This window comes from Opisthocomus hoazin, chromosome 7 (genome assembly GCF_030867145.1).
Source record: "Opisthocomus hoazin isolate bOpiHoa1 chromosome 7, bOpiHoa1.hap1, whole genome shotgun sequence".
Taxonomy (NCBI): Eukaryota; Metazoa; Chordata; class Aves; order Opisthocomiformes; family Opisthocomidae; genus Opisthocomus; species Opisthocomus hoazin.
In genome coordinates, this window is record NC_134420.1 from 56,663,646 (window position 1) to 56,691,614 (window position 27,969).

A 27,969-nucleotide genomic window follows, 5' to 3' on the forward strand; every position below is an offset into this window, starting at 1 on the left:
GTCTAACACGGTATTACCCTGTACGTTGAAACTGTCAACTTTATTTTTATTCACAGTTAATTCCTGTACTCTATGACTTCCTAGAGGTTTGTGTGTATATACATTTAATTATCGATACTGGTGCTAAATTTACAGCATTAGATATTTGTGTTTTTCTTTGGGAAACAGTGCTGTCCGCTCACAAAGACTTTTACTGTTCACAGTTTAACTGTGGTGTTCACATCTGATAGTTCCTGAATGCAACTCATTTCTTTAAACTTTAAGGAGTTAAAACTTAAAGAACAAGCTTTGGTTTCTTCACTCTTCAACCAATCTGCAAATTAGTCACTGTAATGGAATTCATCAACGTTTTTAAAAAAGCTAATAGTTAGCAATAGTATAAAAAATTTTTCCAGAATTATTGACTTAATGTTTAAAGTTAGCGTAGATTTAGCAATTGCTGAAAGGTGACTTGTAGTGTCCATCCAGAGATTCTTAAAAGCATTGCACTTGGAAACAAATGGCCCATCCCAAAAGCTCCGGGTGGTCTGCCAAAACCTCTGCAGGAGGCAGCAGGAGGGGATGCCGGGGAGAGCACTGGCAGGGGCTGTGCTGCTCATGGTTGGGAGCTTCAGCTCCCAGCACAGTCCCAGTACAGTGGTTGACTCTCTTCACATTGCATGCATGTAAAGTCTGGATTATTACAGTTATGAAAAGTTATCAGTTGTAGTAAGGGTTATATTAAGGGCTGTTGTTTCCATCAATACCCAAGGCACACTTGATCCATGGCCAGGCATATTCTGGAAAAGAGAACAACAACGGTGAGAAATTTTTCAGCTGCTCTGCTCTCAAACTATTTCCCAAACTGCCTGCACCAGGAGTGGGGGCAGCAGTCCTTCACCTTCTGGGTTGCATGTGCATGCTGCCTTAACTACCAGTCCACCCTCCCCTTCCCTACCCCTCTGCTTTCCCCTCTCCCTTTTCATCCTCTCGCAAGCTAGGACCCCATCCTCTACTACAAACTCCCAAGACAGAATTTCTGCACCACATTTCCCTTGCTCCTACTGCACCACCGTAAGGGTCAGCCTGGACCATTATTTATTTCCCTGCTTTCCTATCACACATTCACAGATGAGGGCCCTAGCACCATATTCCCTTTCCTCAGCAGCACCCAGCAGTGCTGTGGTGTTCTGAGCCAGCAGCTGAGAAGGCAGAGGAGAAAATACAGCAGCTCCCTACCTTGCTTCAGCGTTAAGATCATACAGGAGTTAAAAGGCAACACCCTTGTCCCGTAAAACGCACCAGTGATGCTATTGCATGTTACGTGGTGCAGTGGGATCCTCCAGCTGGCTATAATTTCCCCTGAGGGTCTTCAACAAGGAAATTAAAGGGTTACTGGGGAACTGAATCATTATGAGTGGGAGGGGACTAATAATAATATGTTTTCCAAAATAAGCATTCATAACCAGTCAGAACTTTACTGACATAATGGACAAGAGAGCAGAACAAGTGAGCAGCTTTGTTAGGGTTAGGCTTCACCTGCCTGTTAGCTGCTGCTTTTTCAGCCATGGCTGAAACTACGTAAACTATCTGGGAACCTCATTACCTGTCAATGGGGTATCCTCCTTCACAAACGTTGACCAAGGCATACAGCTGTCTCAGTGCATACTCATACTGAAACAAACAAACATTGTTAATAATTTCAGTGATGAAGCTACTGTTTATCCAAACTAAACTGTGGAAGTAATTTAGAGATGCTATTAGCATTCAAGGTGTTTATTTACTGGTCTTGACAGTCTAATACTAGGTTAAATGGATCCTTCTTCTGTGTACTTTGCTTTTTGAACTTCATTAGGTAAATTTAGCTGCTGCTGCATGTTGCCCCTACCCTGCTGCTGCATGGCTCCCCTACCTAACCAATTTCATTCAAAAATACCCACAAAACCAAATAAAGAACCAGTAAAGAGGAACCAGAAGTGTAACAGAGCAGTGCGGTCTCCTAATAGCCTGATTGATTAGAAGCTCCAACTGAAGGAGTGCATCTGCTTTTGATTTGCATACAGTACTTAAATCTTGGCTAGCTGCCAGATAATCCCATTACTTTCTGCAAAAATCAATTGATTTGCTGTTGACTCATCTTACCACACACCGCTGCCTGCTTAGGCTTGCCCGACATCAGGACTGTGTTTTCTGGAATAGGAACTGACCTCTCTTATTCTTGTCTAAACAGTGCTTAGCACAACAGGATTTGGTCCTCACCTGGGATCCCAGGAAAAGCAGACAGTCATAAAACCCCTAAACTAAAAAGGGGCTCTCAGGAATTCAGCAAGACCATGGAAGGAGCAGCTAGGCTATTGCAAGGAACTACGCAACACACAATCATAATACAGCAGTCTGAATGTGCTAGGATTAGGATTTCACACTGGTGGTGCTGTGTTTCTGTTTTGCTGGTAGAGATGCTTCAAGCAGAAATACAGCATGATTTATTTAATATTGGGATTTCTGGGGAGGAAGCTGATGAAGGGACAGCCCTAACTCGTAAAAGTTAGGGATTATTTCTGGGTTTGTTTTTAGTAATCTTCTCGCTTATCTACAGGTGTAGTGGAAGTGGTTTCCCGCTTCCCAAAAACATTACTCACCCTTTTTCCAAAACTAGGCTGTAAGACTGCCCCCAAGCTAGCTTTTTAATAAAAGCTGATTTTGCAGACTTGCTTATGACTACTGTGCTTGTTTTACCAGTACGTGTATTGGGTTATATCCAACGCTTGACTTACCACGGATAAGTGCCAGTTGAAGCAACGAGCTTTGAAGTGGTTCACCGCTGACTGGTAGCAGTCATAATTGCTGATGGTCAATCTGTCTGACAGAATTTGGTTGGTCTGCTCTTTTGATCCTGTTACTAAGGTGATGATCTTTCGCATAGATTCTTGGATAAATTCTTTCACCTGCACATAAAACAACAAGAACTTAAAAAATGCTTTTTCTAAACCTAATTTGAAGACTTTGAATTAAGTTTCTCTTTCCTGAAACCTCCTTCAACTCTTCGGCACTTTAAGGAACCCAGCTTTGCCATTTATTTTTAGCAGTCTTTTGGACCTATCTCTTAACACACAAATGAAAACTAGGGAGACAGAAAGTCAGACTCCTGGCATCCAAAATCACTCACTGTCCTTCTACTTCTCTGCCAGAAGAAAGACACCACCAATACTGGCTACCATTCTGCAGGAGCTATTTGATGTGGGAGACTTCAGTTCTGCTGACACAAGGGTAACTGCTCCCAGCATGAATCCTTCTGGATGCAGATGAGGAATTTCCTAGCAATAAAAGCTGTGAGATTGACTTTTGCATTTGCTTACATTTGCCTAGATAATCACTACTGAATGTGCCTTGTGGAACACATCCCTGAATCTTAAAGGAAGAGTAAACCGTCAGCTAGAGGTTACCAGTCTGAAGAGTAATTTTTGTTGCAATTTTCAAAAACTGGAAACAATGTCTCAATCCAACCTGATGTGCAGTTCGATTTTTTTTTTTTTTTTTGCTTACCTCGAGGTGTATTTTTATCTCTGCAGCAATCTTCTTAGCCTCATAAATGTCATTGGTAGCCATCAGCTTTCGTTTCATGATTGCAAGAGGCACATCAGGACTAGGAGTCAGGTCATAGTGTTCTACAGGTGGCAGAGAAATGGGGATAGCTTTCTTCCCCAGGCCCTGAAACTGCATCACTTTCATGGAGGAGATGCTCTGAAGGTTAGAAAGTAAAAAATGGAAACTGTCAATCACCTCCAGTAGGCAGTCTGTCTTTGCTTTGCCATGCAAACCTCTCTTGCCTTATCAGAGAAAATAAAGGACATCATAGGGAAGTAAGTGCGCACACGCATGCATGTTAGGTTTTCTAATACAAGGTCAAGGCTGCCAAAAGCAGGCAACTTTATTTCCAAAGCTCACTGTTGGGCAAAAAGACTGTCAGGTTAAGCAACCTGACTTCTTTTTTTTTCTAAAAACAAATATTTAATTTGTGCTTCTGTTAACACATTGAATAACAGGACTATTATAAATCACATGTATAACCTCTCAGCTCTTCCCATTTGAGGGATTAATGTACTTAACACTTCATTAATATTCATAATATGCCTGGAAGTGGTAAATACCCTTCTTATACTTGATTGAAGTGTTAAATCACTGGCAGAGCCTGGTGGACAGCTTGTATCCCGATTCCTTGGATTAAAGCATAATACAAGGCTGTATTTTCTTTAACATCATCTCTTAAATACTAAGTGGTCTACTGAGATGAACCATTTCATTTTCTAAATCAACCTTGGTAGTTCACAGTGGGGTTTTGTTTTGGTTTGTTTTAGAAGTAGGGAAGTATACGGCACAAAAGGTTTTAAGATACACCTGACCAGGAAGCCCACTCAAATACATACTCTGTTTCCATACTGCATCACGTGGCTGGTGTTGGTGCGTTTCTTCACCAGCTGAAACTGCTTGTGGAGTGTTTCTTTTCTTAGATCCTCCTGCATGAAGAAACTTCCATGTGGTCACAGATACTTAAATTCAGCTATTATAAAAATGCAAGGGCACCTGGAAAGGCACTTGGCTGCCAGTATGTAGAAGGAATTCTAAGGCAAGAGCTGTATGACTTTTGAAAGACATAAAAGTAAAATCTGGAATGAAGATTTGACAGCATATTCTCAAATTGCTTTTAGTGATCTCCTAATCTCCCAGCAAATGTGCAAGAAGGGAGTGGGCTAGCCTCCGAATCCCAGATTTGTTTTATTAATACTGTTTTCCATTATGCTAACAAACGGGCTAGCCACAGTTCAGTATTTAAGGATCCCTGAAGCAGAGGTACAACTTACGCAACTGCCCAATTTGTTTAACAAATTTGGAGATGTGGTCTCAGATTAGCAAATCAAGATTACGTGAATTTGAAACTAGAAGCTAGACAGTTTCTAACCTTATAAATGGCAAGAGAATAGTATGTTTTTGGCAGTTACTTTCATAAATAAATTTAGTTGCCCAAACAAATAAAGATTATACATGGTTCTGAATAGTAGATAAATACGTCCACCAAGTCAATTTGTTGATTTCAGTCTCATATGAAAACAAAGATTTTCATAAACCCTGTAAAAGAGTTATTTTTAAAAAGCCTAGTGATTTTTCATGCCAAAACTTCATCTAAGTAACTTACCATATCTGAATCTTCCATCCAATTCACACTGTACCAGTCCCCAAGATAAGTCTGCCTTTCATCATCATAGTAACATGCATAAGATGACTCTCTGGGATTGGCAGCAGTTGTTGCATAAACTGTAGGCAAATGGAAAGTGATTTTTTTCTTTTTTTTTTAACCCCTCACACTATTTAGTACTTCGCTGCATGTGATACATATTCCTAAGTATTTTGGCTTTCAATCATTTACTTCTAAATAGCAGGAAGGAAAGAAGCCTGTTAATCACTCTGTTCAGTCAGTCTCAGTCCCGTTGTAAGACCTCCTTCCTTCCTGCCAAATGTGTGGTCTTGGGTTTTTAAAGAAGAATATCCACTTCTGGGGGAAAATCTACTATTCAAAGAACTGCCTGACAACACTGTGCACTGACAACCATCTATAACTTCATTTTCTTGAACGTAATGAGGACTTTTTTCCAAACAGGGAGTAAATCCCATAAATCGTCTCTTCTTCCAGAAAATGCCACCTTCTAAGTAATATCCTTTCTTGGCTAACACTCTACACTGAGAGAAAAGCAAAATAAACCTCTACAACATCTGCCCCAAGCACAGTGTTCCCAGTAAGTCATCTCTAACACAGCAGTAATACTGTAAACATGTCTTTACAGGTATCATTAAGACAAAAGCTATTTTGACTTTTTGCCAAAGTCAACTCATAGCATACTTGTGCAACTGCAGGGAAGTCCAAGTTTCAAAATGAAACAGTCTTAGGCATGCTTTTATACAGCTATAATGTTGTTTCTACTCAGAACGTACCTGAAGTTCAAAAGCCTCAAAAAAGCCTTACATATTGTCTATGTAGTCAAGTGCTGCTCTTAGCAACCTTTAAAACGCCTTCTAAGCAGCCATTTAAGCTTTATAGTTCATCACTGAATGCTTCCAAATACAGCTTCGTAGTTTCGTATTTAAATTGTCAAATTTCTGCCTTTGTAAGTCTCTGTCAGAACTGGTGGTAAACCCAGAGTGTCCCTAGACTGGAAGTTTCTAATAGAACAAGCTTGAAAAATGCTGATCACTGAGCATTTATTTCAAACAAACTTCAATATGAAGCATTCCGTGTGAACTTTGTGTAAATCCTTGATAGGGCTGTAAGAAGCCTAGGTGGGTGCCAGGCAGTGCACTCCAGAGCCAAAGACCCCCGAAGCCACAGACAGGCACGTGGCTGGTCTCCCCTGGAACCACAGCCTCAAAACCACAAGAAAAGCAGAGCACTCAGCCTCCCTGCCACGGAACAGGAGTTTGAAAAGATGGTGATTCCTTGTCCTAATCAAGGCTGAGCTCCCAGCTCCGCAGCAGAGAGCTTTGAAACCCTGAAAAATCGGAGTTCCACTTCCTGGGTTATTGTGCGAATGAGTGCAGCAAAACTGCCTGGCCATGGTGTCTCACGACTGCCTTTGCTGCTCAATGAAACTGAGGGCAGGAACTTCACACCTGCTGTTAGCAGTGCTGTGGCTGAGAAATGGCAGAATAACTTTACTGCTGCCAGTTAAGGGCAACCGCGCAGTTCCTGAAAAGAAGTACTGTTTCAGCCTCTCACCTGCAAGAAACTGAAAGCCCTGTTTGTCTTTATAAATAAACTCCATTAATTCTTTAATGGAACTTCCCATAATGGAAAAATTTACTTTCTCTAATTCTTGTGCTTCCCTGCTAAAACTGTACATAAAAGTGCCTTGGACCCATCCTTGACAGGGTATCTGTTAGGTCCTGCATGTAACAAGCTGTGACATTTAAGTCCAGTAAGTTAACTGATTGCTCACCATTGATACTATCAGCCAAATGATTCATCATAGATCCAGACTCGCATGCTTCAATGTAAAACACCATCTATAAAATAAATCAGAGACCTTAAGAAATTCCATGAGGAACTGAATTCATTCATGAAGGAACGAAGTCCTTCAGTACTTTTCAGCTGTAGCTAGTTGGCCTTTTACTGCTATCCCTGAAACAAAAACTATCCATAATGCTACAAAATAAAACACAAAAGCAAATAGATGATTTTTTCATTTTTGGGAACTAGACTATGTGGAAACAGAAAACATAATCACAGTGAAAAGATGCTACTAATCCCTCTAGAATCCACATGGATCTACTGACTAATGTACAAAGCACAGACCAAATACGCAACCACCTTTAGGCACAGCAACGTACCCCTACTGAACGCAGTATTTCTAGCACGAACGGCCACAGAGGTGTTCCTAAATACAGCCAGCCACAGTAGACAGATTACCACAGAAAGTTGCTTTAAAAAGGCAGGTTACTAAAATGTTCTAAATACTAATTTTTCTGCTTAAAACTACTTGTGATGAAATAAATGCACAGAATTTTCTGACAAGAGGTAGTCTCTGAAACTATATTAGTAACTGTAAGAGAAACATGAGGTCTGTAGAAACTTCCTGTAGCAACAGCGCAGCCTGAAGTGAACAAAGCACAGGAAGAACCGGTCAGGTACATATTATGAGGGTGCGGTAGTTACGGACGTTGTTCCTCCATGGCTGGTCAGAATATATACCGTTATCAAAATGTCAGCATCGACTGCAAATGTGCAGTAAACCAAAAATGGAAAGAGAAAATGTGGAGAGGATCAATCCTTCTAAGTGCAAAATCCTAATCCGAATTTCATTGTATGGCAACAGCTTTCTCCTCCTGTAAATGACTCTCAAAATGAAGACAAATCTCTCTCTTCCACGCCAGCTGCTCCTTTAACCTCACGATTTCTGATATGCTTGTTTACCTTCCGGTATTTTTTGTGACGATACATGTACCAAATAGTCTTATTCAAGTCCTTCACATGAAGCTGTAAAATAAGAAGGCTTGGATTAAAACCACTTACATTCCACAGACACACAATTCATTTAATAGGAATAAATACTAACTAATAAATACTAACTAATAAATACTAACTGTTGTGAATATGTTTCCCATTAAACACATCCAGTGCTTTGCCCTTCTGAAATACAACATTCTAGTATTTACCACTCTGGAAAAGATGACTAATGGTCCCAGATGGTATGCATAGTGCACTAGACAGCCAAGTCACACCTGTGTGAAATAGCCTGCTTGGACCACCAAAGTCCAATGAAATATTAAACAACATAACTTCATTTCAATTCGAATGCTTCAGATTCAAACTGGAAAAAATCTAAACTGGGGTGATGAGTAGAATATTGCTCCTGTTCTGCCTCCCCCTTCAATATGGCAGTGCATCAAATTTTTTCGTGGTTTACATCATGCATCAAATTTTTTCGTGGTTTACATTTATTACTTATCATTCTAGTACGTCACTAAAAGGATGTTTTTTACGACAAAGTAATCCCCCAAAATGCTTACATCGTCATCAGGAAAAGCCAGAAGTCCTGGAGCCCCATGGTCAGTGAAATAAACAAACACATGATCCTTGGGACCACTGTAATGAAAAAATTGCAATTGCAAACAAATTCTTTCTAACTGCTCCAACACAACCTTCATTACAGCAACAATCACCTGCTTCTTGATGCCAAGACATGACCTGTATGGCCACGCTTAGCCAAACCTGTGTCAGCCCACACCTCCATGAATAACGGATGCACACACGAACTCACCGTGAGGCTAGACTGGCATTTGCAGGAAGTGGCTCTGCAGTCGACTGAGCACTGCATGCTCACAGGCTTTCAGTCCCTAGTGCCTGTGCAGGGCACTGTCTGCCGCAGATTTTTACTGCACTCTAAACCAAACAGATCACGTTTGGGTCATATTAAAGTCTTGCCCTACAGCCAGATCTGCAAAGGCATTTTGCTTTTATACTGTACCCGGGATCAATTAGAGATAAAATAATGCAAACAGATGGGAAGGAGACCCCAAGCCCTCCTTTCTTCCTCTGCATCAGTGGTCCATAAATCCATACTTGCTTTTGCTCTTTTATAACTGGAAAGAGGCACAACCGCAGCAGCTCAAGGGGACATTGTCCAGGCTTCTGCCTGGCCAACAACCTGGTGGTTAGGGATCAACCTGGAAGACAATCTAGAAGCCTTGTGGGCAGAGGATAACAGAGTTCTTGTCCCACCCAACAGCTAAGTCATGTCACTTGGAAATTCACACAAAAAGAGCCTAAAAGGATGGGTTGGGTGTTACCCTTCTGGCTCCTGCTCTTGAGCCTAAGTGCAGAAAACTTGACCAAGGTGAAATGTAAACAGCTAAGACTTTATATGTGGGTTCAAGTTGTCTTCCGGAGTACCTAAGAGTCTGCGACCCTCTGCATAGCCACTCCCTTATTTGACTTGCAACATCAAGCTTTCACAGCTGAGGTGTGCTCTGAAGTACATTTTTTTTAATGAAAAATGCTTTACAGTCACCTCTTGACTCATTCCAGCTACTAGAAAAGAACAATCTAGTCACTGTGCAGCAATTTATTAACTTTTTGCCTATAGGCTTGCATATATAATTTTCGATCTCAGCTTTTCAGGATGAAGTTTAAACAATTAAGAGCATTAGCTTATTCATCTATTGTCCTGCTCCTTCATTTTTTTTTATTCTCTCCAGTGCCAGAGCAGGATTCTTCTTTTCTGTTTCATTGCGTTGTCTCTAAAATTAAACTGTCAGATGAAGACAGGCACTTATACAATTTTTCTTTAACTAAGTTAGTTCTTTCAAATAGTCAAATTTAATTTCTTGAAGGTTTTACAGGAAATAGTGTACATAGAAAAATACAACATGATATAACTCTTCACCAGCAGTACTGAGTCAGAAATATAACACACCTTATTAAACTGGCATCATGCTTTCACATCTCAAATTCTGTAGCAGATGAGTAACAAACACCAGGTATCTTTCCAAGAAGTCTTCTAATTAGGCCCTCAAATATATTGCTTTTATTCTTGAATCACCTGAATTGTATGAGCCTTTATAAACTACACCTATTAATTACAGATCTTACATTCTACTTAGCCAGTCTACAATTTATTATTGTTCATATATTAGAATACTGCCACACATTTACACATATATTAGAATACTGCCACACATTACAATGATTACAATCATTTTTGTAACTTACTTTACAAATACCTTTAGCAGAATACATCAATTACAAGGTTAATTGCTTATGCTACTTTTTTAATCGCAAAGATTTTTTTGCATTAAATATAAACTGCAATTCCATTTCACTACAGTCAAAGCCTCAAAACCATTGTCTGCTACAAAGACCATGGCTGGGATTAGGCACGCAATTCTTTCAGCTGATTAAGCTGTTTAAGCTACCTCTGTCCCTCTGCCACTTACTGTTAAGTCTCACCACTTTGGGTGAATAATACAACTGTTCATGTACATTAAGTCAAGCCTTAGCAAATCCTTTCTAGAGGTCTCCAAACCTTAATAAAAATCTCTTTGAATAGCCACTCTTGCAAAACACAATAGTATAAATAACAAATACCTTAATACAGTTGATACTATCCTCTAGAGTTTTTATACCTTAATCTATACAGGACTCCATACCAGTCAAATATCAGCAGTTGCTTCTTGGTGCTAGGTAGTTTAAGAAACTAGAACCATGCTATTTCTAATGTGAATGACCTGGAACTGCCATCAATACTCTCACTGGATTCTCAAGTTGCTCTAATTTATCCTCTTCTTTTGTTGAAATCAGTGCCAACGTACAACTACACATGCAATTATTTTCCAGATTAAACTTCTCTTACCTTTTCAATACTTTTCCTGATCCCACCCCCTTCACTGCTTCCACATCTCCTCTGAGAACAGCAAGGAAATTCTTTGGAGTAACTTCCTAAGGATTTAAGAGGATTAAAGTTAGATCTGATCATAAAAACAACAACAAAATCTTGATTTACAAAGTTGGCTTCTGAAAGTCAGAATCCAGGCATGGACGGCAAGTTTAGCTGGCCATCCTTTTCAATCCACCATCATCTAACGTATTAGCTACTACTGACTCACTCCGGTACAGGATCATGAAATCACCAAGTGACTGGATTACTGTTCTGAATGTAATGCAACAACTAGTCTTACACAGCTGTTCTTCAGATTGAATTACAACATACATGAATGCAAGACTTTTCCTCCTTTATTTCGTGTGCCAGCACAGAAACAGTGTAAAGGCTTACTTTTACGACCACTGCTTCACTTCAAAGCATCTATTATTTATATTAATTTTACAAACACCAAACTTCATGCCAAACCACGCAGGTGAATAAATTGAAGGCTTTATACTACATGCATTTTGGAGTGGAAGCTACAGGCTGCAAGGATTTACTCAGAACAGTGGCTAACGCTGAACCTTCCCTGGAGAACGGCGTTTCATTCCTACCTCCTTTGTATAGTCCTTGGGCACTCCAGCATACACATCTGTGCCATTAGGCCTATTGATGACAACGCCTTTTGTCGGATTTCTGAAAGTTGAACAGAACATAAATATGAATAATTAGCCATGTGCCATACAATGACCACAGAACAACTAGGAAACCATTTAAACTGTCCTGACTGGCCAGCTTGCCTGAGAGAGAGCATGGGTACTTGCACCACGTGCTGTTAAGTGGTTTCAGAATATAAAGCTTTTTCATTTCAGTCAGTTACGTGTGCTTGCCTCAGGTGCCCTTACCCTCAGAGCACCTTCAAGTATCCCATATCAAGTATCAGATCACGTCAATTAATTTGAAGATGTAGGTGAGTGGTCTCTTATACCATCATCTCTCTTCTTTCAGTCTTGCTTTCTGTCCCCTTTATTCTTTGCTCCCAGTGTTGCTGTGCATGTGAAGTCCACTGACTTCTGCTGAAGTTGTCTCAGAATTAGAGGCTGTATAACTGAACCGTTTCATATAGAAAGCAATGATATGCTCCAGACAGTCATCAAGAATGGCACATGTACACTTCTTTGCTGACTGTACATTCTGGGAATTAATCTGATAATGTTCTTTCAAGAAAGTCTTGCAAGTCATACACCGAGCTTCCCTACATTTGTGGTTTCAGGCTATTTATCTGCTGTAAACTGTTAGGCCTGGGAGTTAAGATCACTTACTCTCATAACAACGAAGCTCTGCAGTCCTCAGTGCCACGACTGATGCTGAGTTGTGGAGTAAGGCTTAGAAAGCTCATGAGCACATTTCAAAGGAGAATTATTGTGCTGATGGATAAAATGTCTCTATGCATTCTCTCAGGTGGTTTTAAAGGCTTTTCTTACAAACTACTACAAACTCAAACACATTGGTGACTATGGCATGTCTGTAGTAACCATATAGTTTGTGACTAGTGGACATTCATCACTTACTCTTCATTATCAGCAATATCATCATACATCATGACAATGATCTGTTCATCTGGAATTCCATTTCGATGTACAATCTGGTACGCATGGCACACGTCTGCCTGAAATTAAGCAGATTTTCATTATTAGCTTTAACGGAGATTTTACCTTTGAGACCAGAAGAAAAATAGCTTTGCAGGCCCAAGAGCAGGCTACTGTCCAAAAGAAACTGCATTCAAATGTAAGAGATTGAGGGTTCCTAGAGGGCTGAAATGCACAGGTTAAACCAAAACTCAAGGTCTTTCTCTAACTGGGAGTAGTTGCATTAATAACAGAGACTATGATTAAAATCTCTCTTTCATTTACCTATTTTGATTTCTTATTTAATCAGAAAACAGAAATTACTTCAGACTTCGTATAGATAACAAAATTTAACAGAAGGTTCTCAGCAATGCTCCGCATTCTGTGAGAAAATCTAAATGACAACCTTGTGCACTGACAGACAAATCCAAAGCAGCAGAAGAAAAAAGTTGGATTTCCACCAATTTCATTTAGTTCTGTACCAAGCCTGCATGACTAAGCATCAAAGACTGTCCTCGGCTTAAGCAAGTACGGTATAGCAATCTCTTCTTTATTAAAATTTGTTTTACTAGATGAGAATTTTGGTTAAGGAGAGTTTCCTTTTATATTATGTATTTCTTGCAGAGTAACACTGAAGCAACTTCAGGGCAAGACAACAGATTTCAATGGAAAACAGAATTGCAGAATTTCTATTCCGGCTCTTTTCCTGACTTGCACAGGATATGAATAAGCAGATTTTCTTTACAGAACCATCTTCCCATGACACAGAAATAACAATACTCATCAAAGTGATATTACAATAAATGCAAATCTCTGTCAGAATGCTAATGCCAACTCAAACAATTCTCTTCTTTTAGACTTGCAGTCTGTGAATGACATAATGTGGTATCAACAACCATTCCTAAACTCCAGAACCACAACCTACCACATGCTAGAAAAGCTGTGCAGATTTAATGGAAGAAGGCTCATCTAACAAATGCATATCCCAAATGCAGGCAAGAAGCAAGCTTTAAAGCTTACTTCTGTTGAACTAATCTAATTTTCTAGTTTGTAAACCAAACTGAAGTGGTTTAAGTGGACCTACGTAGGTTCAGATGACTTTGGAGTATTAGTGATTTTGCCTAGTTTAACTGAAAGGACACCGTAAAATCCTGTCACTTTATAATCCTTGGTCTTCTAAGCGTGGCGGAAGCTGAAAAGAGAAGGTAGTTGTGCAAGATTCCGGGAAGGGTGAGGCACATTCAATGCTAACGAATCCTCCCACAGCAAAATCTCTTCACGTGACCAACCCTGAAGGTTAAATTGTCCTTACTAAAGCAGTTCCATTTCCTACTACACAGATCAGCCTATGTTCTCCTCCACCTACCCCAGACAATCTCCACTGTTTACAGTTCTCCGTTTCCTTGTCTGTCATTATACCAGGTGCTGCCTCAACAAATCAAAAGGTAGAGGTTAAACAGTTACAAAGGCATCACATATAACATGGAACAGTGGACTGCAGGTTTGACTAAATATGTATTTGATTTTCAGAAGCAACCCAAGCAAAAAGTAGAAAACACTAATCAGGGATTCTCTATACTGACTGATGAGCAGATCATAGATCCCCTCTCATTCTCAAGACATTACACTTCTGTTACGCTGACAGAAACAGTTATAGCCTGGCCAAACACAGAAATGCTTAAGCATACTATAGCGATATAACAGCAACATCTTCAACCAGCAAGTGTCTGTGCTCCCACAGACGTGCAACTGGCCAGTAGGGACTTCAGAGCTGCTTTTAACTAATACCAAAGTACCCAAAATTAGTTAAGCTTTGCAAATGCATATTATCAGCTATTAGCTTTTTAGTCTCTTCCCTCCTTCCTTGCAATCATTGACTGTTTGCTCACTATGTCTTGTCTTACTTAGTAAACCGTAAAGCAGACATTAGTAGTAAATTTAAATGGGTTAAATTCCATAGTGTGGACGGAAACAGATCAATGTAATCAATTCACCTCAACCATAACTTATGCCTATTTGGGGACTGTCCCAGGCTTTTAAGGCTTTTGCTAATGGAACTGTACCTGCTGGAGCATAATGATACCATCAACACAGGCTAGAGCAGCAAAAATTATTTGCTGCTAAAACTCCATTGGCTAAAGTAGGACAGTTCTGAGTAAATGGTTGGGGGTTTTTGCATAGAATTAGCTGACCTGACTGGCCAGCTGGTCAGTGTTGGTCACGTGCTCCTCTCGGTCCCTCCCGTACACGTGAAAATAATAAATCTCTATAAAACCAGAATAGAAACAGTCTGCTGCTAGAGTAGGGAGGCGTAGGTGAATCTAGAGTATTTCCTGTTTATGTGCAACTGCCTCTCAAATGCTGTTATTTGAGCCTTGTTTCTGCCAGAAATATTTCTGGCATAGCTGTACCTATAAACAACCCTAAAAGAGACAGATAATATTGTTCCAGATCTCTTGTTGGTACTATTCTTGTTGGTTTAGTATGTCAAATGAATGCTATGAACATTTACTGGATAAATTGTCACTAAACGCAAATGACGCTTTCGTGGCCATGATTTGGGGTGGGTAGCAGCCGCCCTGCACACAACAACAGAAGAGGAGGTGTCCCTGCACAGCTGCTACTGCACAACTGGCCTCACATGCTGGCTCCAAAATGGACACTGTTAATGGCATGGTTCAGACCCTTCATCCCCAGGTTAGTCTAAACCTGTTGCCACCTCAGCAGTTTTCTATGGAAGATTTATGCTTCCATCTGCTTAAGTAATTAACTCCTAGATTTTTAAAGCATGGGGATCAGAGGTGGAATTCCCCTGTGTTCCCGGGATGAGCATTTTGTTTCCCTAAATGTACATCTTGGGGAAATTCTAAAAGGAAAAAAAAAAAAAACGACACCACCCCAACCTTCCTCTGCCATACAGCCGTTTACACATTTGAGTGACACAGCTTTCAAGCAGACTGCTTGGGGCAGGATTTTTGGAAAAATTAAGCTGGTTTATGACACATGCATGCATAAATAGCTCCTAAAGGGAAAAGCCTGGACTTCTGTGAAATTGGTTACTTCCGGTCTTATGACTGCTAGGTGCATGGCTAAAAGGCATGTGTAACGAACTGTCAGCTTCACTGCAAAGTGGCACTGTTCCTGTTACAGGCACACTGAAATGCCATGGCCTGAAAAAGAATGAACTTTAACATACAAGTGTGGTAGAATACGTCTGAAATGCTAGCCATGTTTCATTCACTTCATAAACATACATCAGTGAACCAGCCAAAAACTGTAACTATATTAAGAACTTACCAAAGGTTTTCCTGTAGCTTCAGTTACAATTTTGTAAGCACACTGAGGAAATGTTAGTTGAAGCCAACTAGCTAAGGCATCCTTAATGTCTGTTACCTACAAGACTGAAGAATTTAGGACCGTCCTGGACTAAAATACTGCTCTGGTTTGTAGTGTCCAAAATCCTGAATAAATACAGTCCCTGGCCCACAAAGCTCAGTAAGTATAAGACTAAAATCAACAACTGGAAACAGACCCACATATGCAAATTCAAATGCTTTTATTGTCACCATTTTAATTTTGCTAGACTTTTTCAGCTATTTTTCTCCTCAAGTTTGTGTTCCATTTTTAGTAAGACTGTGTTTCACATCAGGCTTTTCCATGGATTATGGCTTTTGGTGTACCCAGAAAGTATTGGTCTGTCTCTCTCTCTGATGTGTTTGTAAAGCCAGCTTTAGGTCTGAGTGAATTGGTACGATCATCTCCCAGGATAGGCAGAAGTATACACAAAATTCTATCTCTCTTAAAGACAACTAGTTTGTTGGCTCATTCTCTAAATCTACCAGTACCATTTAGTGCTGTATTTGCTCACTAAGGTTTCCAGAGATATATCATCTAGCTCTTTGCATAGTAGAGAGCTGAGCCACTTTCCCAGGAAACGAGGGGAGTACTCCTTCTGACATATGAGTGCTTAGTTGCATTTAGGGAATAGCAGCCAGTCTGGTAATAAAAAATGCTGCTACAGAGAAGTCAGAATAACTGCTGAGGAGCAGAGTGGAGCACATCAACAGTCCTTCCACAGCCTAGCAGAGTGGAGCACGTCAACAGTCCTTCCACAGACTAAGCAACTCTAGTCAAAAAACACCAAGATATGGGTAAAAACACCAAAGAACTGAGAAGCCACAAGCTTAAGGAAATATGCAAGCTAGCTTTGCAATGACAATAAGCCTATCGTACTGGGCTGTATACTGTTCAAAACACTTAAAATTTATTTTGGGAACTTGATGAGATAAATGTGTAAGACAAGTTCAGATCATCCTGATAATGCAATAGTCGCACTTCAGCCATCACAGAGGAAACAAGTGCCTGCAAGGTGTGACTCTTACTCAGAGATCAGTGCAAATGGTGGGTTTTCCTTTATCTTGTCTACACTTGAGGTTTGCACCGCTGATAGTGGATCCTGACCACCGACAGCTGAATTACAAGTCTTAGAAGGAGTTTCAAATTCTCTGATGTTACAGGGTCTGCACAGTCTTTACAAACTTACTGCTAATGGGGTCTGTACAGCATACAATGATGGACTATTTTCCCCACAACTTTCCATGTTTGAAATCAGAGACCTCTTTGAAGGTGCAATCTTCTTCTCCTCCTTTCGTGGTTGTTTAGTCAGATAAACATACTGCCACCAGGCAACTATTGTGGAAGGCAACACGGTATGTTTTGATTGTGTTGTGTGCAGACAGCATGCAAAACAAGCAGAGCTCACAAAATGTACATGTAATACAAACACAGAAATCACTTCTTAACCATACCCTGAACAACTGAAACCCAGAGATGTGTCAGCTGAGGTCTCAAATTACAAAGGGATATTATGAGTGCTTAGCTGCATGCAGGGAACAGCAACCAGTCCAGTAATAAAACAAGTCACATTGAGTAACTACTTACAGGAACCTTCACATCTACAAACTCACTTGCACACCTGCTAGACCAGAGAAGTTCTGAGGAAGAAAGGCGATAGCAGGAAGAAAGTGAATTTGAGTACATGTTGTATTTGGCAGTTTCTCCCTTGGAAAGCAAAGAATTGCACAAATCTGCAGTCCTGGAGCACTGCTTTGCTTTCTGACAGTATGGGTATTATTCGACTGGAAAGTTACATGTGTTACTGCATGTATTCACTATGGAATGATTTTTATGACAGATGAAGCACAGAACTGGAAGCCTAAGTCCTATTCCTGGTTCTACTGCAAGTGACTTCAACAAATAATTTAAATACTTACAGTGTTTTTGCTTTTGCTGCTGGAAGGTAGGGGCTACTAACACAAGCAAAGACATGCTTATCAGCCTCCATAATGTTTCCAAAAAGCTGTTGCAACTCCTGAGATTTCTATAGTACCTTTCCTGCTCTGTATAACGTATAAATCTCCTAGAAGTCTATGGACCAGCTGCTTTTGCTGGGAACTAGTTTGCCCAATTTTCTGATACCCAAGGCACCCTTCTCTGGATTACACTTCATGGCACACACACAGTGGATTTTCGTGACTGTCTGCAGGGCCTGTGTCACAGCACACCCTCCTTCCCACCACGCGTGCTCACCCTTGCCGGGCCCTTAAGCTTGGTCACAAAAGGCTGCCAGACGAGACAGCATAGGCTGCTGATGCGCTGCATCTTGTGGGAATGCATTCTTTTCCTGTCAACTTTGAGGCACACCATCTTGCCCAGGACAGGTCAGTAGGAGCTCAGCCCCAGTCTGAAGGCTCCTTCACACAGACTCTCTTATTTTGATGCTGAATTCATAACTTTGATAGGATTATTAGTGGTGTTCTAATTTTCTTCTTTGTTAATACTGTGCCTGAAGCAAGCAGTAGAGACTAAAACACAGAAATTTATAGGACTGAAATTCAGAAAGTGACACTGCAGATGTTCTGCATTGTTAGTTGATGTTATCTTCAAAATGAAGGTGTTTAAGGAAATCCCATTCCCATTTTTCTAGCCTTGAAAAGCAATCACTTCACCGCCGGCTAACACTCAAAAGTTAATTTGCTCCTGTGAAACTGGCATGTTCAAAAGTCTTATTGTTGGACAAAAATATGTAAGTGTGCATCTTGTGTTCTTCATAACTCCATTATACCTGGCAGATATCCTTGCCATTGAAGGCTCACTGACAGAGAGGTTAAAAACACTATGCTTGGGCAACTGTAGAAGAGTAATTTTCATGAGTCACAGCTTCAAAAATGTAATTTTATTTAAAGAATGAATAGTGGTATTAACTCCTCCTAGACTGGAGGGGAGCCAGCGAGACTGGTTATACAGCAATAGCAACACAATTACTGAGCACAACTCAGTAATTATATTTAGACACCCCAGGGCAGGCAGCAACTAAGTACAACACTAGTATTTTTATAATTGTTTTCTGATTCCAACTTTTAAAATCTCTTTTTTCAGATTTAATTTGAAATAGGAATGGTTTATATTAAGGCTGTAATATCCCAACTATGGTTGTCGGGCAATAGCTACAACGCAAGGAGCAGGCAAAATCCGTAAAACCAGTCTGTCAAAGAGTTGAACTAGCATTTGCCAGTAACAGGTGGTTCTTCAGATGCAACAAGGTTGTCAGTCTGGTTCCTTTGTTTTCAAGCTCATCACTGTGCTAAGTTACAAACTGATTGTGAGCTGAGGGGGAGGAGAAATGTAAACATAAAAACCAGCATGCCCAACACAGGGAAGGCTCATTTCTTCCTCAATCAACACAAAAGAGGATGAAGCCTCTCTAGATCTTACAGGCAGTTACCTTAGTAAATACTTCAAAAGTTTCAGTGTTCAGCAAATCAGATTTGTACACTTAATACAGTTTAACCTTTAAAATGCTGGGTTTGCACACCAGTGTTTCAATCTCTGAGTTCACCTTAACCAACAATAGTCTAGTAACTATTTCTCTAACATTTAGAAATACACAAACGTATACATAAATGAGAACTAAATGGACCCTGTTTTCCAGGAAAGCAAGAGGTAGCTCCAAGTTTAGAGCAAAGACTGCATTTACATGTAGATTAATCTGTTCAAGGGATTGTCCAAGAATGCCCCAAAGGGAAAAACTGCCTTAGTCTCCTGACTGCTGATTATAAGTCTTGACCTTAATCAGAGTGAAGTCACTTGGACTTAATTCTTTCCATTCTGACACTCACATTCAGACCACAATTCCACAACACACTGGCTCTGACAGGAGTGTCAGACTTGGGAGTTCCTGTTCCCTTTTCTGCTTTCTGCCATTCACTGATCCCCACACCCCTGTGTACCGTATCCTTGTTGTGCCAACACAACTCTAAGGCTGTGCTGTCAGACACAGCAAGCAAACTGATTCAGGTCAGAAAGAACCCACTTCTCCATGTCCTCCACCCTACTAAAACATACTGTGCATCTGCAGCCTTCGCGGATTTTTTTAACTGGAGAGAAGAAAGAGAGCTTTTTCATAACATAAGGAAAAGAGGAAAACAAATGGGAAGAAACGTGCACGTGTCTCAATGAGGTTTACTTCAAGACATCACTTGTTCACCTGCAAGTTGGGGTCAGATCCTCTAGCCTTGTACTACAATATTTAGCCTAAATGATACAGGTCTTGCAGGATACAGAAGTGTTATTAGAGGAAGACTATTGCTTTTCCTGCTAATGACAGCTTTTCAAAAGACGAAAGACTGGACAAAGTTGTAAAAAAGATTCAAATGGTAAAAGGAGCAGTGGAGCGGAATTCTTGGCATGAGAAGGACAAGAATTAAGACCAGGCTGTGGGTGAACCTTGTTGCTGTTTGTTTGGAAAACTTCATACACTCCTGGAAGTCTAGACGTAGAAGCACTTGCCTAAACGACAGAAGGGCTGAACTAGCCCAAGCACCTATCATCTCCCAGCAAGTTCCAGAGCAGGCATTTCCTGGAGCGTGGCCAGCATCAGCATGTGGGAGCTGTGGTCCTTACCTGGTGTCGATAGTTGTACCAGCCATTTGAGCCTGCAACAATCACTACCCAGTGCTTGCCTCCATCTTCAGGTTCTTCCCTGGGGAACGTGCTGATGCCCAGAGCACAGCCCAGCAGCACAACTGCTTTCAGTATCATCTCTTCTTCTTTATTTACTCCACAAATTGGAGGAAAAAAAAAAATCCCTAAAGAAGAAGTTTGAGAGAAGTAGATCAGAGGACATCAGTCAAAAATAAACCAAACACAAACCAAAAATCGGCAGTATCACAACTAGAAGCTTCTCTTGCTTGTGGGGGTGTTTGTGTTTTACAGACCATTCAACCCACAGTACAATTTCTGGTCATATCTTTCTTTAGCACCAAGCTGCTACTTGTTACAAGAGTTTTAAGTCAGCTTTCAAATCTGTCTGAATGCAATTCTGAATAGGACAACCAAGTCTTTCAGCTCCCTCTGGTTGTTTTGTTCTATAATAGCTGGTAATGAATAAGCCCCAAATACAGAGCAAGCCTCACTATCAAGCATTTCACAGATAAAACTTCTTCAGACTAGTACTGTTCTCTTGGTCTCTGCTTATGTGGTTCACTGGTTTCCACTCACTGGCAACTGGCCCGTTGTTACTGAGTCAAACCCCGGGTGATGTAGGCACAAAGATGCACAGCCATGGAGAATCGCTGGGGAGCTGGAAGGTCAGAGTGTCACAAAAGCTCTCTGTGCCCGCAAAGCCGGAGAGGGTAGAGAGCGGCCGTGCCGCTGCTCTGCACAGACACAGCCCTAACTGCTGGGGCTGGGGGAAGTGCTGCCTGCAGGAGCCTCGTGCTGCTCGTGCTAGTGGAGAGCACATGTGAACCGGTACCACATGAAAGAGCAGCATTTTCGTCTCTCTTGCACAATGGTTAAGTGTTTGCACAAGGTGCACAGCGAGAGAATCAGGTCTGAGCCTGCAGACGTCAAATTCAGAAAAGTGGAGCCAGAGAGGAGGTTTGAGCCCATGCAGAAATGGCTCTTTCTACTTTCTTGAGAGGACTAGAAGTAGTGTTCCCACTCGTGAACTTCCTGAGCACCTTGACTGTCTGGTAAAGTGTTTGTTATAAAAGCAAACAATCTGGCCATATCTAATCAAAGGTGTGCTTCTGGGCTTGGGGGGGAGGCAGGTTATGTGTACTGGTCACAGTCTCAGCTCTGCTGCATCCAATGTGTAATTCCTAAAACTCCCCTGAAGAATTGCATGCTCTTGGCACATGCACAAAGATTAAGCATCTCCTCACGCACCCAGAGAAGGTATTTTGCACTGGCCTACTTAGAAAAAAGAGACTCTGGAAGTTGATCATTGGTAATATGTATGTAAGAGGCATTGTAGTAAGAGGTGGAGTAGTCTACTTTAGCACGCTTTTCTCTGCAATAAAAACTGGAAACTCCCAAGCCATACGACATGGTCCCATGCACAATGTCAAAGCTACCACTAAACCAAATAACTAACCAGTATCTAAGTCAACCTGAGTTCCCCGCAGTCAAAACCATCCACCTGCAGCCACTCCACTGAGGCCAAAACAGAGAAGTAGCCAGCTCACCCTCAAAGCAGCTGCGTACAGTGAAGACTGCTAATGCAACACGTAGTATGGGTTGTTCCAAGACTGGATCTACTGGTCACTAAGATTAAGTCTTTCAGGCAGTAGTCTGAAAAATATATTATATATATTTGGAAGGGTTTTTTATCTTAACAACAGAGGTAGCACAAAGTAAAGGAAGCCATGTTAATACCTCAGCTCCTACAGGAAGACCTGTTACCACACAGAAAAACTCCAGAACAGAAAGGAAAAGGCAGAACCAAACGTTAAGTGCTATGACACTGTTTCTTCCAAAACCTCATCTGCATCTAGGAAACTTATCTGTCAAGAATAAGCCACTCCTGTCACTGTCTGCAAGCGTGAGATCTGGGAGCAAGAACAATACATGAAAATTTAACAACTTAGGGTTTGTTGAATGATTAGTTACTTCAGCAGTAAAGTGGATATGAAGGAATAAGCAGAATTTTTCTGCAGTTTGGTAGACAGTTATAATCCCTCATGTTGAGATGGAATTGTCACCAGTGACAGATGACTTCATATGGCAACTCTGCATTGTCTATCTTGCCACTTCTTCAGATGATTAAGACAAATAACATACTAATGACCACACCGATCATATACTGTGTTCACAACATCCACAAAATCTGCCTACCCTGTTGCCTACAGCACAGCTAACATTCAGACTAAGTTGTTCAAAACTTTTGTAAAGTGCCACAATATGCCATGGGCCAATAAGCCTATTCATTTCCAATATTCAGTTTCAGGTATATCTAATTCCTGAAATATTAGACAAGAAACAAAAATCAATATATTTTAGACAATCTGCTCAAAAATCTTAACTGAGTTTGACTTCACAGAATTACAGAATGGCAGGGGCTGGAAGGGACCTCTGGGGATCATCTAGTCCAGCCCCCCTGCCCAAGCAGGGTCACCTACAGTAGGCTGCACAGGACCTTGTCCAGGCGGGTCATGAACATCTCCAGAGAAGGAGACTCTGCAACGTCTCTGGGCAACCTGTTCCAGGGCTCCGTCACCCTCAGAGTGAAGAAGTTCTTCCTCATGTTCAGATGGAACTTCCTGTGCCTCAGTTTGTGCCCATTGCCCCTTGTCCTGTCACTGGGCACCACTGAAAAGAGTCTGGCCCCATCCTCCTGACACCCACCCTTCAGATATTTGTAAGCATTTATTAGGTCCCCTCTCAGCCTTCTCTTCTTCAGGCTAAACAAGCCCAGCTACCTTAGCCTTTCCTCATAGGACAGATGCTCCAGTTTCCTCATCATCCTCATAGCCCTCCGCTGGACTCTCTCCAGTAGCTCCTCATCTTTCTTGAACTGGGGAGCCCAGAACTGGACACAGTACTCCAGATGAGGCCTCACTAGGGCAGTGTAGAGGGGAAGGAGAACCTCCCTCGACCTACTGGCCACACTCCTCCTAATGCACCCCAGGAGACCATTGGCCTTCTTGGCAACCACGGCACACTGCTGGCTCACAGTCAACCTGTCGTCCATCAGGACACCCAGGCACCTCTTCACAGAGCTGCTCTGCAGCAGGTCCGCCCCAAGCCTGTACTGGTGCATGGGGTTGTTCCTCCCCAGGTGCAGGACCCTGCACTTGCCCTTGCTGAACCTCATCAGGTTCCTCTCTGCCCAACTCTCCAGCCTGTCCAGGTCTCACTGAATGGCAGCACAGCCTTCTGGTCTATCCACCACTCCTGCCAGTTTTGTGTCATGAGCAAACTTGCTGAGGGTACGCTCTGTCCCATCATCCAGGTCATTGATGAAGAAGTTAAACAAGACTGGGCCCAGTACTGACCCCCGGGGAACACCACTAGCTACAGGCCTCCAACTAGACTTTTACTGGAATATGGAGCTGAATTTCATGCAAACAGATCCCTCGGAGCTCCGTACCTGTTTCATGAGAAGAAACTTTCTTCCATGTTCATTAAAGTGTAATTTTTCATTTTTCCAGCAAAAACATTAATTATATTTACATGAAAAATACAGATAAAATAAACGGTTCAAATGATTGCTGAAGGGCTGGAGATCCTTTCACATGATGCTTAGCTCTTAAGAGACGTAAATTATTAATTTCAATCCAGGACATACCAGTAGAAGCTGTGTTGCTGCCAGCTGCTCACTGGACCGTATAACACGAGGGCTACTTTCAAGGCAGATCCTAGCAGACAGGCATCCATCACATGGAGACAGGCACTGCCACCGGCTGTCAGTTACTGATATACCACGCAACGGAGACTGATTAGCTTCAGAAAAAATACGCTATGCAATGCTAAGCCCTGAACTGGAAATTGTTTGATGGGACTGTCTTTCCTGACGAGTTCACACTTCAGACTGTACAAACATGGACCTTTGGCTCTCAGGACCCCAGCCAGTACCTCTGCAGGGGCCGTGCTGTGCGGGACGCAGGTGTGCTGGTCACCAGCCCCGCGTTCTGCCTGCAAACAGGCCTACAACAGAATCACTCAGGGCCAGGTCAGGAACAAAGACTTTGGCTATTAAGCCCTTCAGGCAGTCCCTCCATGAGGAATTCAGTCTCTCACGTGGTATGCGGATATCCAGAGCCTCAGATTTCTCACCTCTGCTGAGACAGATGCAGAAGGCCAAGGGAAAAAAGCCACAAACACCAAGAAATATTTGCATTGTATTAGAAAACCACAAACATTTTGTCACGTGTTATTTCGAATACGAAAAAATCTCCTCTTTTATACTAATTAATGACATATAATCCCACTTATCTGTCTTTTCCTTTACCATAATTAAATCAAATTAACACCAGAAAGAAGGGGGGAAAAAACTAGACATACCACAATGCACTAATAAGCCATGATTAATAAATGCTCAGCTCCCCAAGGTTCTTTGAGCAGCATCTAAAATAAGTTTAACCATTAAACACATGTGCGGTGGGAATAAATAGGTCCTTTGCTACTTTTTCCAACTACTCAAAAAAAAAAAAAAAATCTAAAAAAACGCCCCAAAACCGCTAATATTTCTGCTTGTTTTAGAGGAAGTCATTGCGTGCTTAGGCAGGCAATTTAAAGTATTGTGTTCTGTTGAATGAGTTCTTGATCTACAGCTGAGAAGAGAAAGTTCCTATCACATGCTATATCTTCAGGGTCATATTAGAAGAGAAACCAGCTCAGCTAACCAGCTTACCACAGGTACATAAAAAGCCTTTTTCTGAAAGCAAGGAATCAAAGATCTGTCACATGTGATCCTAAATGCATGCAACACGAGACTACAAGGAAAATCTGAAAATTCACTACATGATCATATTAGAGCTTTAGCTGACCCCCAAAAATCAGAGAGACTTTGATCAGCTCTGCCTACTGTTTCTGGTAGAAGAGGAGTTAATTAACTTTGCTTTGGAGACCACGTCGGGAAACAGGCACATCTGACAGACATAATGGGTTCAGCATCAGATCTACACGTGCAGAACCACAGCGCATACACGCACAGGTAGGCTGCTGCGCAGCTTGCTTGCACGGTCCCGGGAAGAAGCATGGCCACAACTGCAGGGCTCCGGTTGCAACAATTCACTTCGCTCTTAAAGCCTGTTCTTCCTGACACAGGTACCTTGAGCACTGCCCATTACACAGCTGGCACATGTCTCTGCCTTGTAAGAGAGGGATGCTTAGGAAAGACTGCATCCGGAAGGGGCTGGCTGCTGCTAGAACAATTCTCCTGACAGCAGCCTGTTTCCTGACTTCTCAACTTTCCTTTGGGATAACACTCCACAAAGATCAAAGATCTCAAAACAACAAGACACCACCCTAAAGAAAGGACTTTGAGTTGATCAAAGTATTTTCCACTAGTGTTTAAAGTGATGTTGACACTTTGGAGTTTAAACTACCAAATACCTCCAGCACAGCCTCTGAGAGCTATATAAACAGAAGCCATGTATCCATTTTTTCTTCATGTGAAATAAGCGAGTTAACAGTAATCTTGGGAAAAAAACCCAGCCTTAAGCTAATCAGCTGATCGTTCCAGCTTTTCTTGGAAATCTCTTTCATTTCAGCTGCTCTTCTCATGACCACTAGCCTTTTAGTTTTCAGAATCAAGTCACAATTCCTTTTCCCACATAGTGCTTGCATATTGCCAGTCACTGTAACATTCAGACGCCGATTTCCACTAAATACGTGACTCACAATAGCCCTCCTCACAGGAAACTAAGGTCTGCAGTTCTCTGTCAGCAATGTTTTGCCTGCATTTGTGCCGGCTGCTATAAAACATGAAACACCTAAACCCGTGATTAAGCCCCTGCGGAATCACTCTGATTTTCTGTTTGCACTTGTATGGTAGAAAGAAAAAGTCTTTATCACAGTAAACTCTGATAAGCTACATTTTGAAGGAGATTATGGTCTCCATTGCAAAACAATAGAAAGTCTACTAGTAACCATTTTATGAATCGGTTTGATTAAACTTGCAGTAAAACAGTCCAGTATAGCTACTGAAGATGTATAAGTCACTTTTATTGTAAAAACAGGAATTTTTAGTTATGTTAATTCAGAATTGTTTTAAACATTTTTAAAAGTTAAATAAAGGTATTCAAAAGTCATTTTCAATAAAGGTCATTCTACTTTTTGCACATTTGTCTCTCAGCAGCACAGACCTGGCACCATTTACCAGGGGGGAAATCTCTCCTTATGCTTCCTAGGGTGGTTTAGGGGATTTTTTTATTTTGTTTTCCTACAGACTTCAAAAAGCCCAGATTCAAATTTGACAGATCTTGAGGCTTCAGTAAAACTGCTTCTGCTATTTGCTTTCGTATCAGTCTACAACTACACAAAGCCTCTGCAACCACACTCTGATGGCAGAAAACACAGCTACTGCAATACTGCATGAATAACTTTAGTTTATTACATTGCAAAATTCGGGGGGGAGGAGGACTGGGGATAGGGTAGAGGATTAACTCAGAGCAGGGCAAGCATTTCTGCTCAGCAAACATGGAAGCGCTTGGAGCAGGGACAGAAGCGGTCACGCCTGCGATTCCCGCGCTCCGCCTGTCTCACTACGGTTTACCCCCGCGCTTCAGACCTTCACCGCAATCTCTGTTCCAGCCCCGCCACGGACAGCAGCGTCGGGCTGTCCCGCCCTGCCGAGCGGGTCCGCGGTGCCCGCAGCTCGGCGCAGACCTCCCGGTCACGGCCAGGCTGCCCACCGGCTACGAGCCGCCGCGGCCACCGTGCCAGCACCTCCCCGGCACCACCGGCTGTCTGCAGAAAACCAATGCTTACTCCGCCGCCTTCCCCCGCGAAAAACGCGTTACCGGGCACCAAACCTCTGCTGCTGCTGCCGCTCGCACCCGGCTCTCCCTCGTCCTCCCCGCTCGGGCTCCCCTCCCCGGTGCAGCCCTCCCTCAGAGGCGGCTCCCGGGCCAGCGGGGCCCCTCACAGGGGGACAACGCCGCCCAAACGCTTTTTACTGAGGGCGGCACCGAGGACGCGGCCCGGCGCTCTGAGGCCGTGCCCACAGCGGAGCGGCCCGCCGGGCTGAGCGGCCCCTCGCTCCGCCGGGCTGAGCGGCCCCTCGCCAGCGGCCCGGGGAGCGCCGGGGGCTCTGCAAACCGACCGGGCCGTCGCCGCGCTGCCCAGCGGTCGGACCGCCGCAGCCCCCGCCAGCCGGCCGCGACAGAACCCTGCTCGGACGAGGCGGCCCCGCCGGCCCTTACCGCGCTGCCTCCCGAGGAGTCGCCACCGCGGCCGCTGTGATTGCGGCAGGCGCCGTGCGGGGCGACCCGACCGCGGGCCGCGGCGGGCGGGGACTAGTCCCGGCCAATCGCGGCCGGGCGGAGGAGCGGCCGGGCGGGTGTCCGCCCGCACTACGCGCCCCGGCAAGCCCGGCGCTCCCCCGCAATGAAAGGGCCGCGGGCCTTGCGCGCAAAGCACGCCGGGAGTTGTAGTCCACCGGCGGC

The 27,969-nt window shown here is 42.6% G+C and overlaps 1 protein-coding gene across 2 annotated transcripts; it reads right to left on the minus strand.

Annotated features, from left to right (window-relative positions):
* Positions 1-13: 13 nt before the first annotated feature.
* On the minus strand, positions 14-27,809 carry LGMN (legumain). Of its 2 annotated transcripts, none has more exons than XM_075426226.1 (14): positions 27,727-27,809; positions 20,477-20,661; positions 12,458-12,555; positions 11,501-11,582; positions 10,878-10,963; positions 8,536-8,611; positions 7,940-8,002; positions 6,966-7,032; positions 5,171-5,289; positions 4,404-4,493; positions 3,523-3,720; positions 2,754-2,924; positions 1,586-1,653; positions 14-779 (listed from the first exon to the last, which is right to left on the minus strand). In XM_075426226.1, exons 2-14 carry the CDS (start codon positions 20,612-20,614, stop codon positions 740-742), a joined length of 1,296 nt encoding a protein of 431 aa, XP_075282341.1. In that variant the 5' UTR covers positions 20,615-20,661; positions 27,727-27,809; the 3' UTR covers positions 14-739. The 2 variants fall into 2 exon arrangements, with proteins under 2 accessions (XP_075282341.1, XP_075282342.1); XM_075426227.1 differs by lacking the exon at positions 27,727-27,809 and adding an exon at positions 27,337-27,447.
* Between the last annotated feature and the right edge of the window lie 160 nt (positions 27,810-27,969).

Bases quoted from the DNA above. Each gene is read 5' to 3' on its own strand.
- LGMN (XM_075426226.1), bottom strand. From the start codon at position 20,614: ATGATACTGAAAGCAGTTGTGCTGCTGGGCTGTGCTCTGGGCATCAGC. The intron at 8,612-10,877 runs GTAAGAGAAGTT...TTTTCATTACAG, and splicing joins TCAGGAAAAGTATTGAAAAG to TGGTCCCAAGGATCATGTGT. The intron at 4,494-5,170 runs GTAAGTTACTTA...TTCTTCATGCAG, and splicing joins GGATGGAAGATTCAGATATG to GAGGATCTAAGAAAAGAAAC.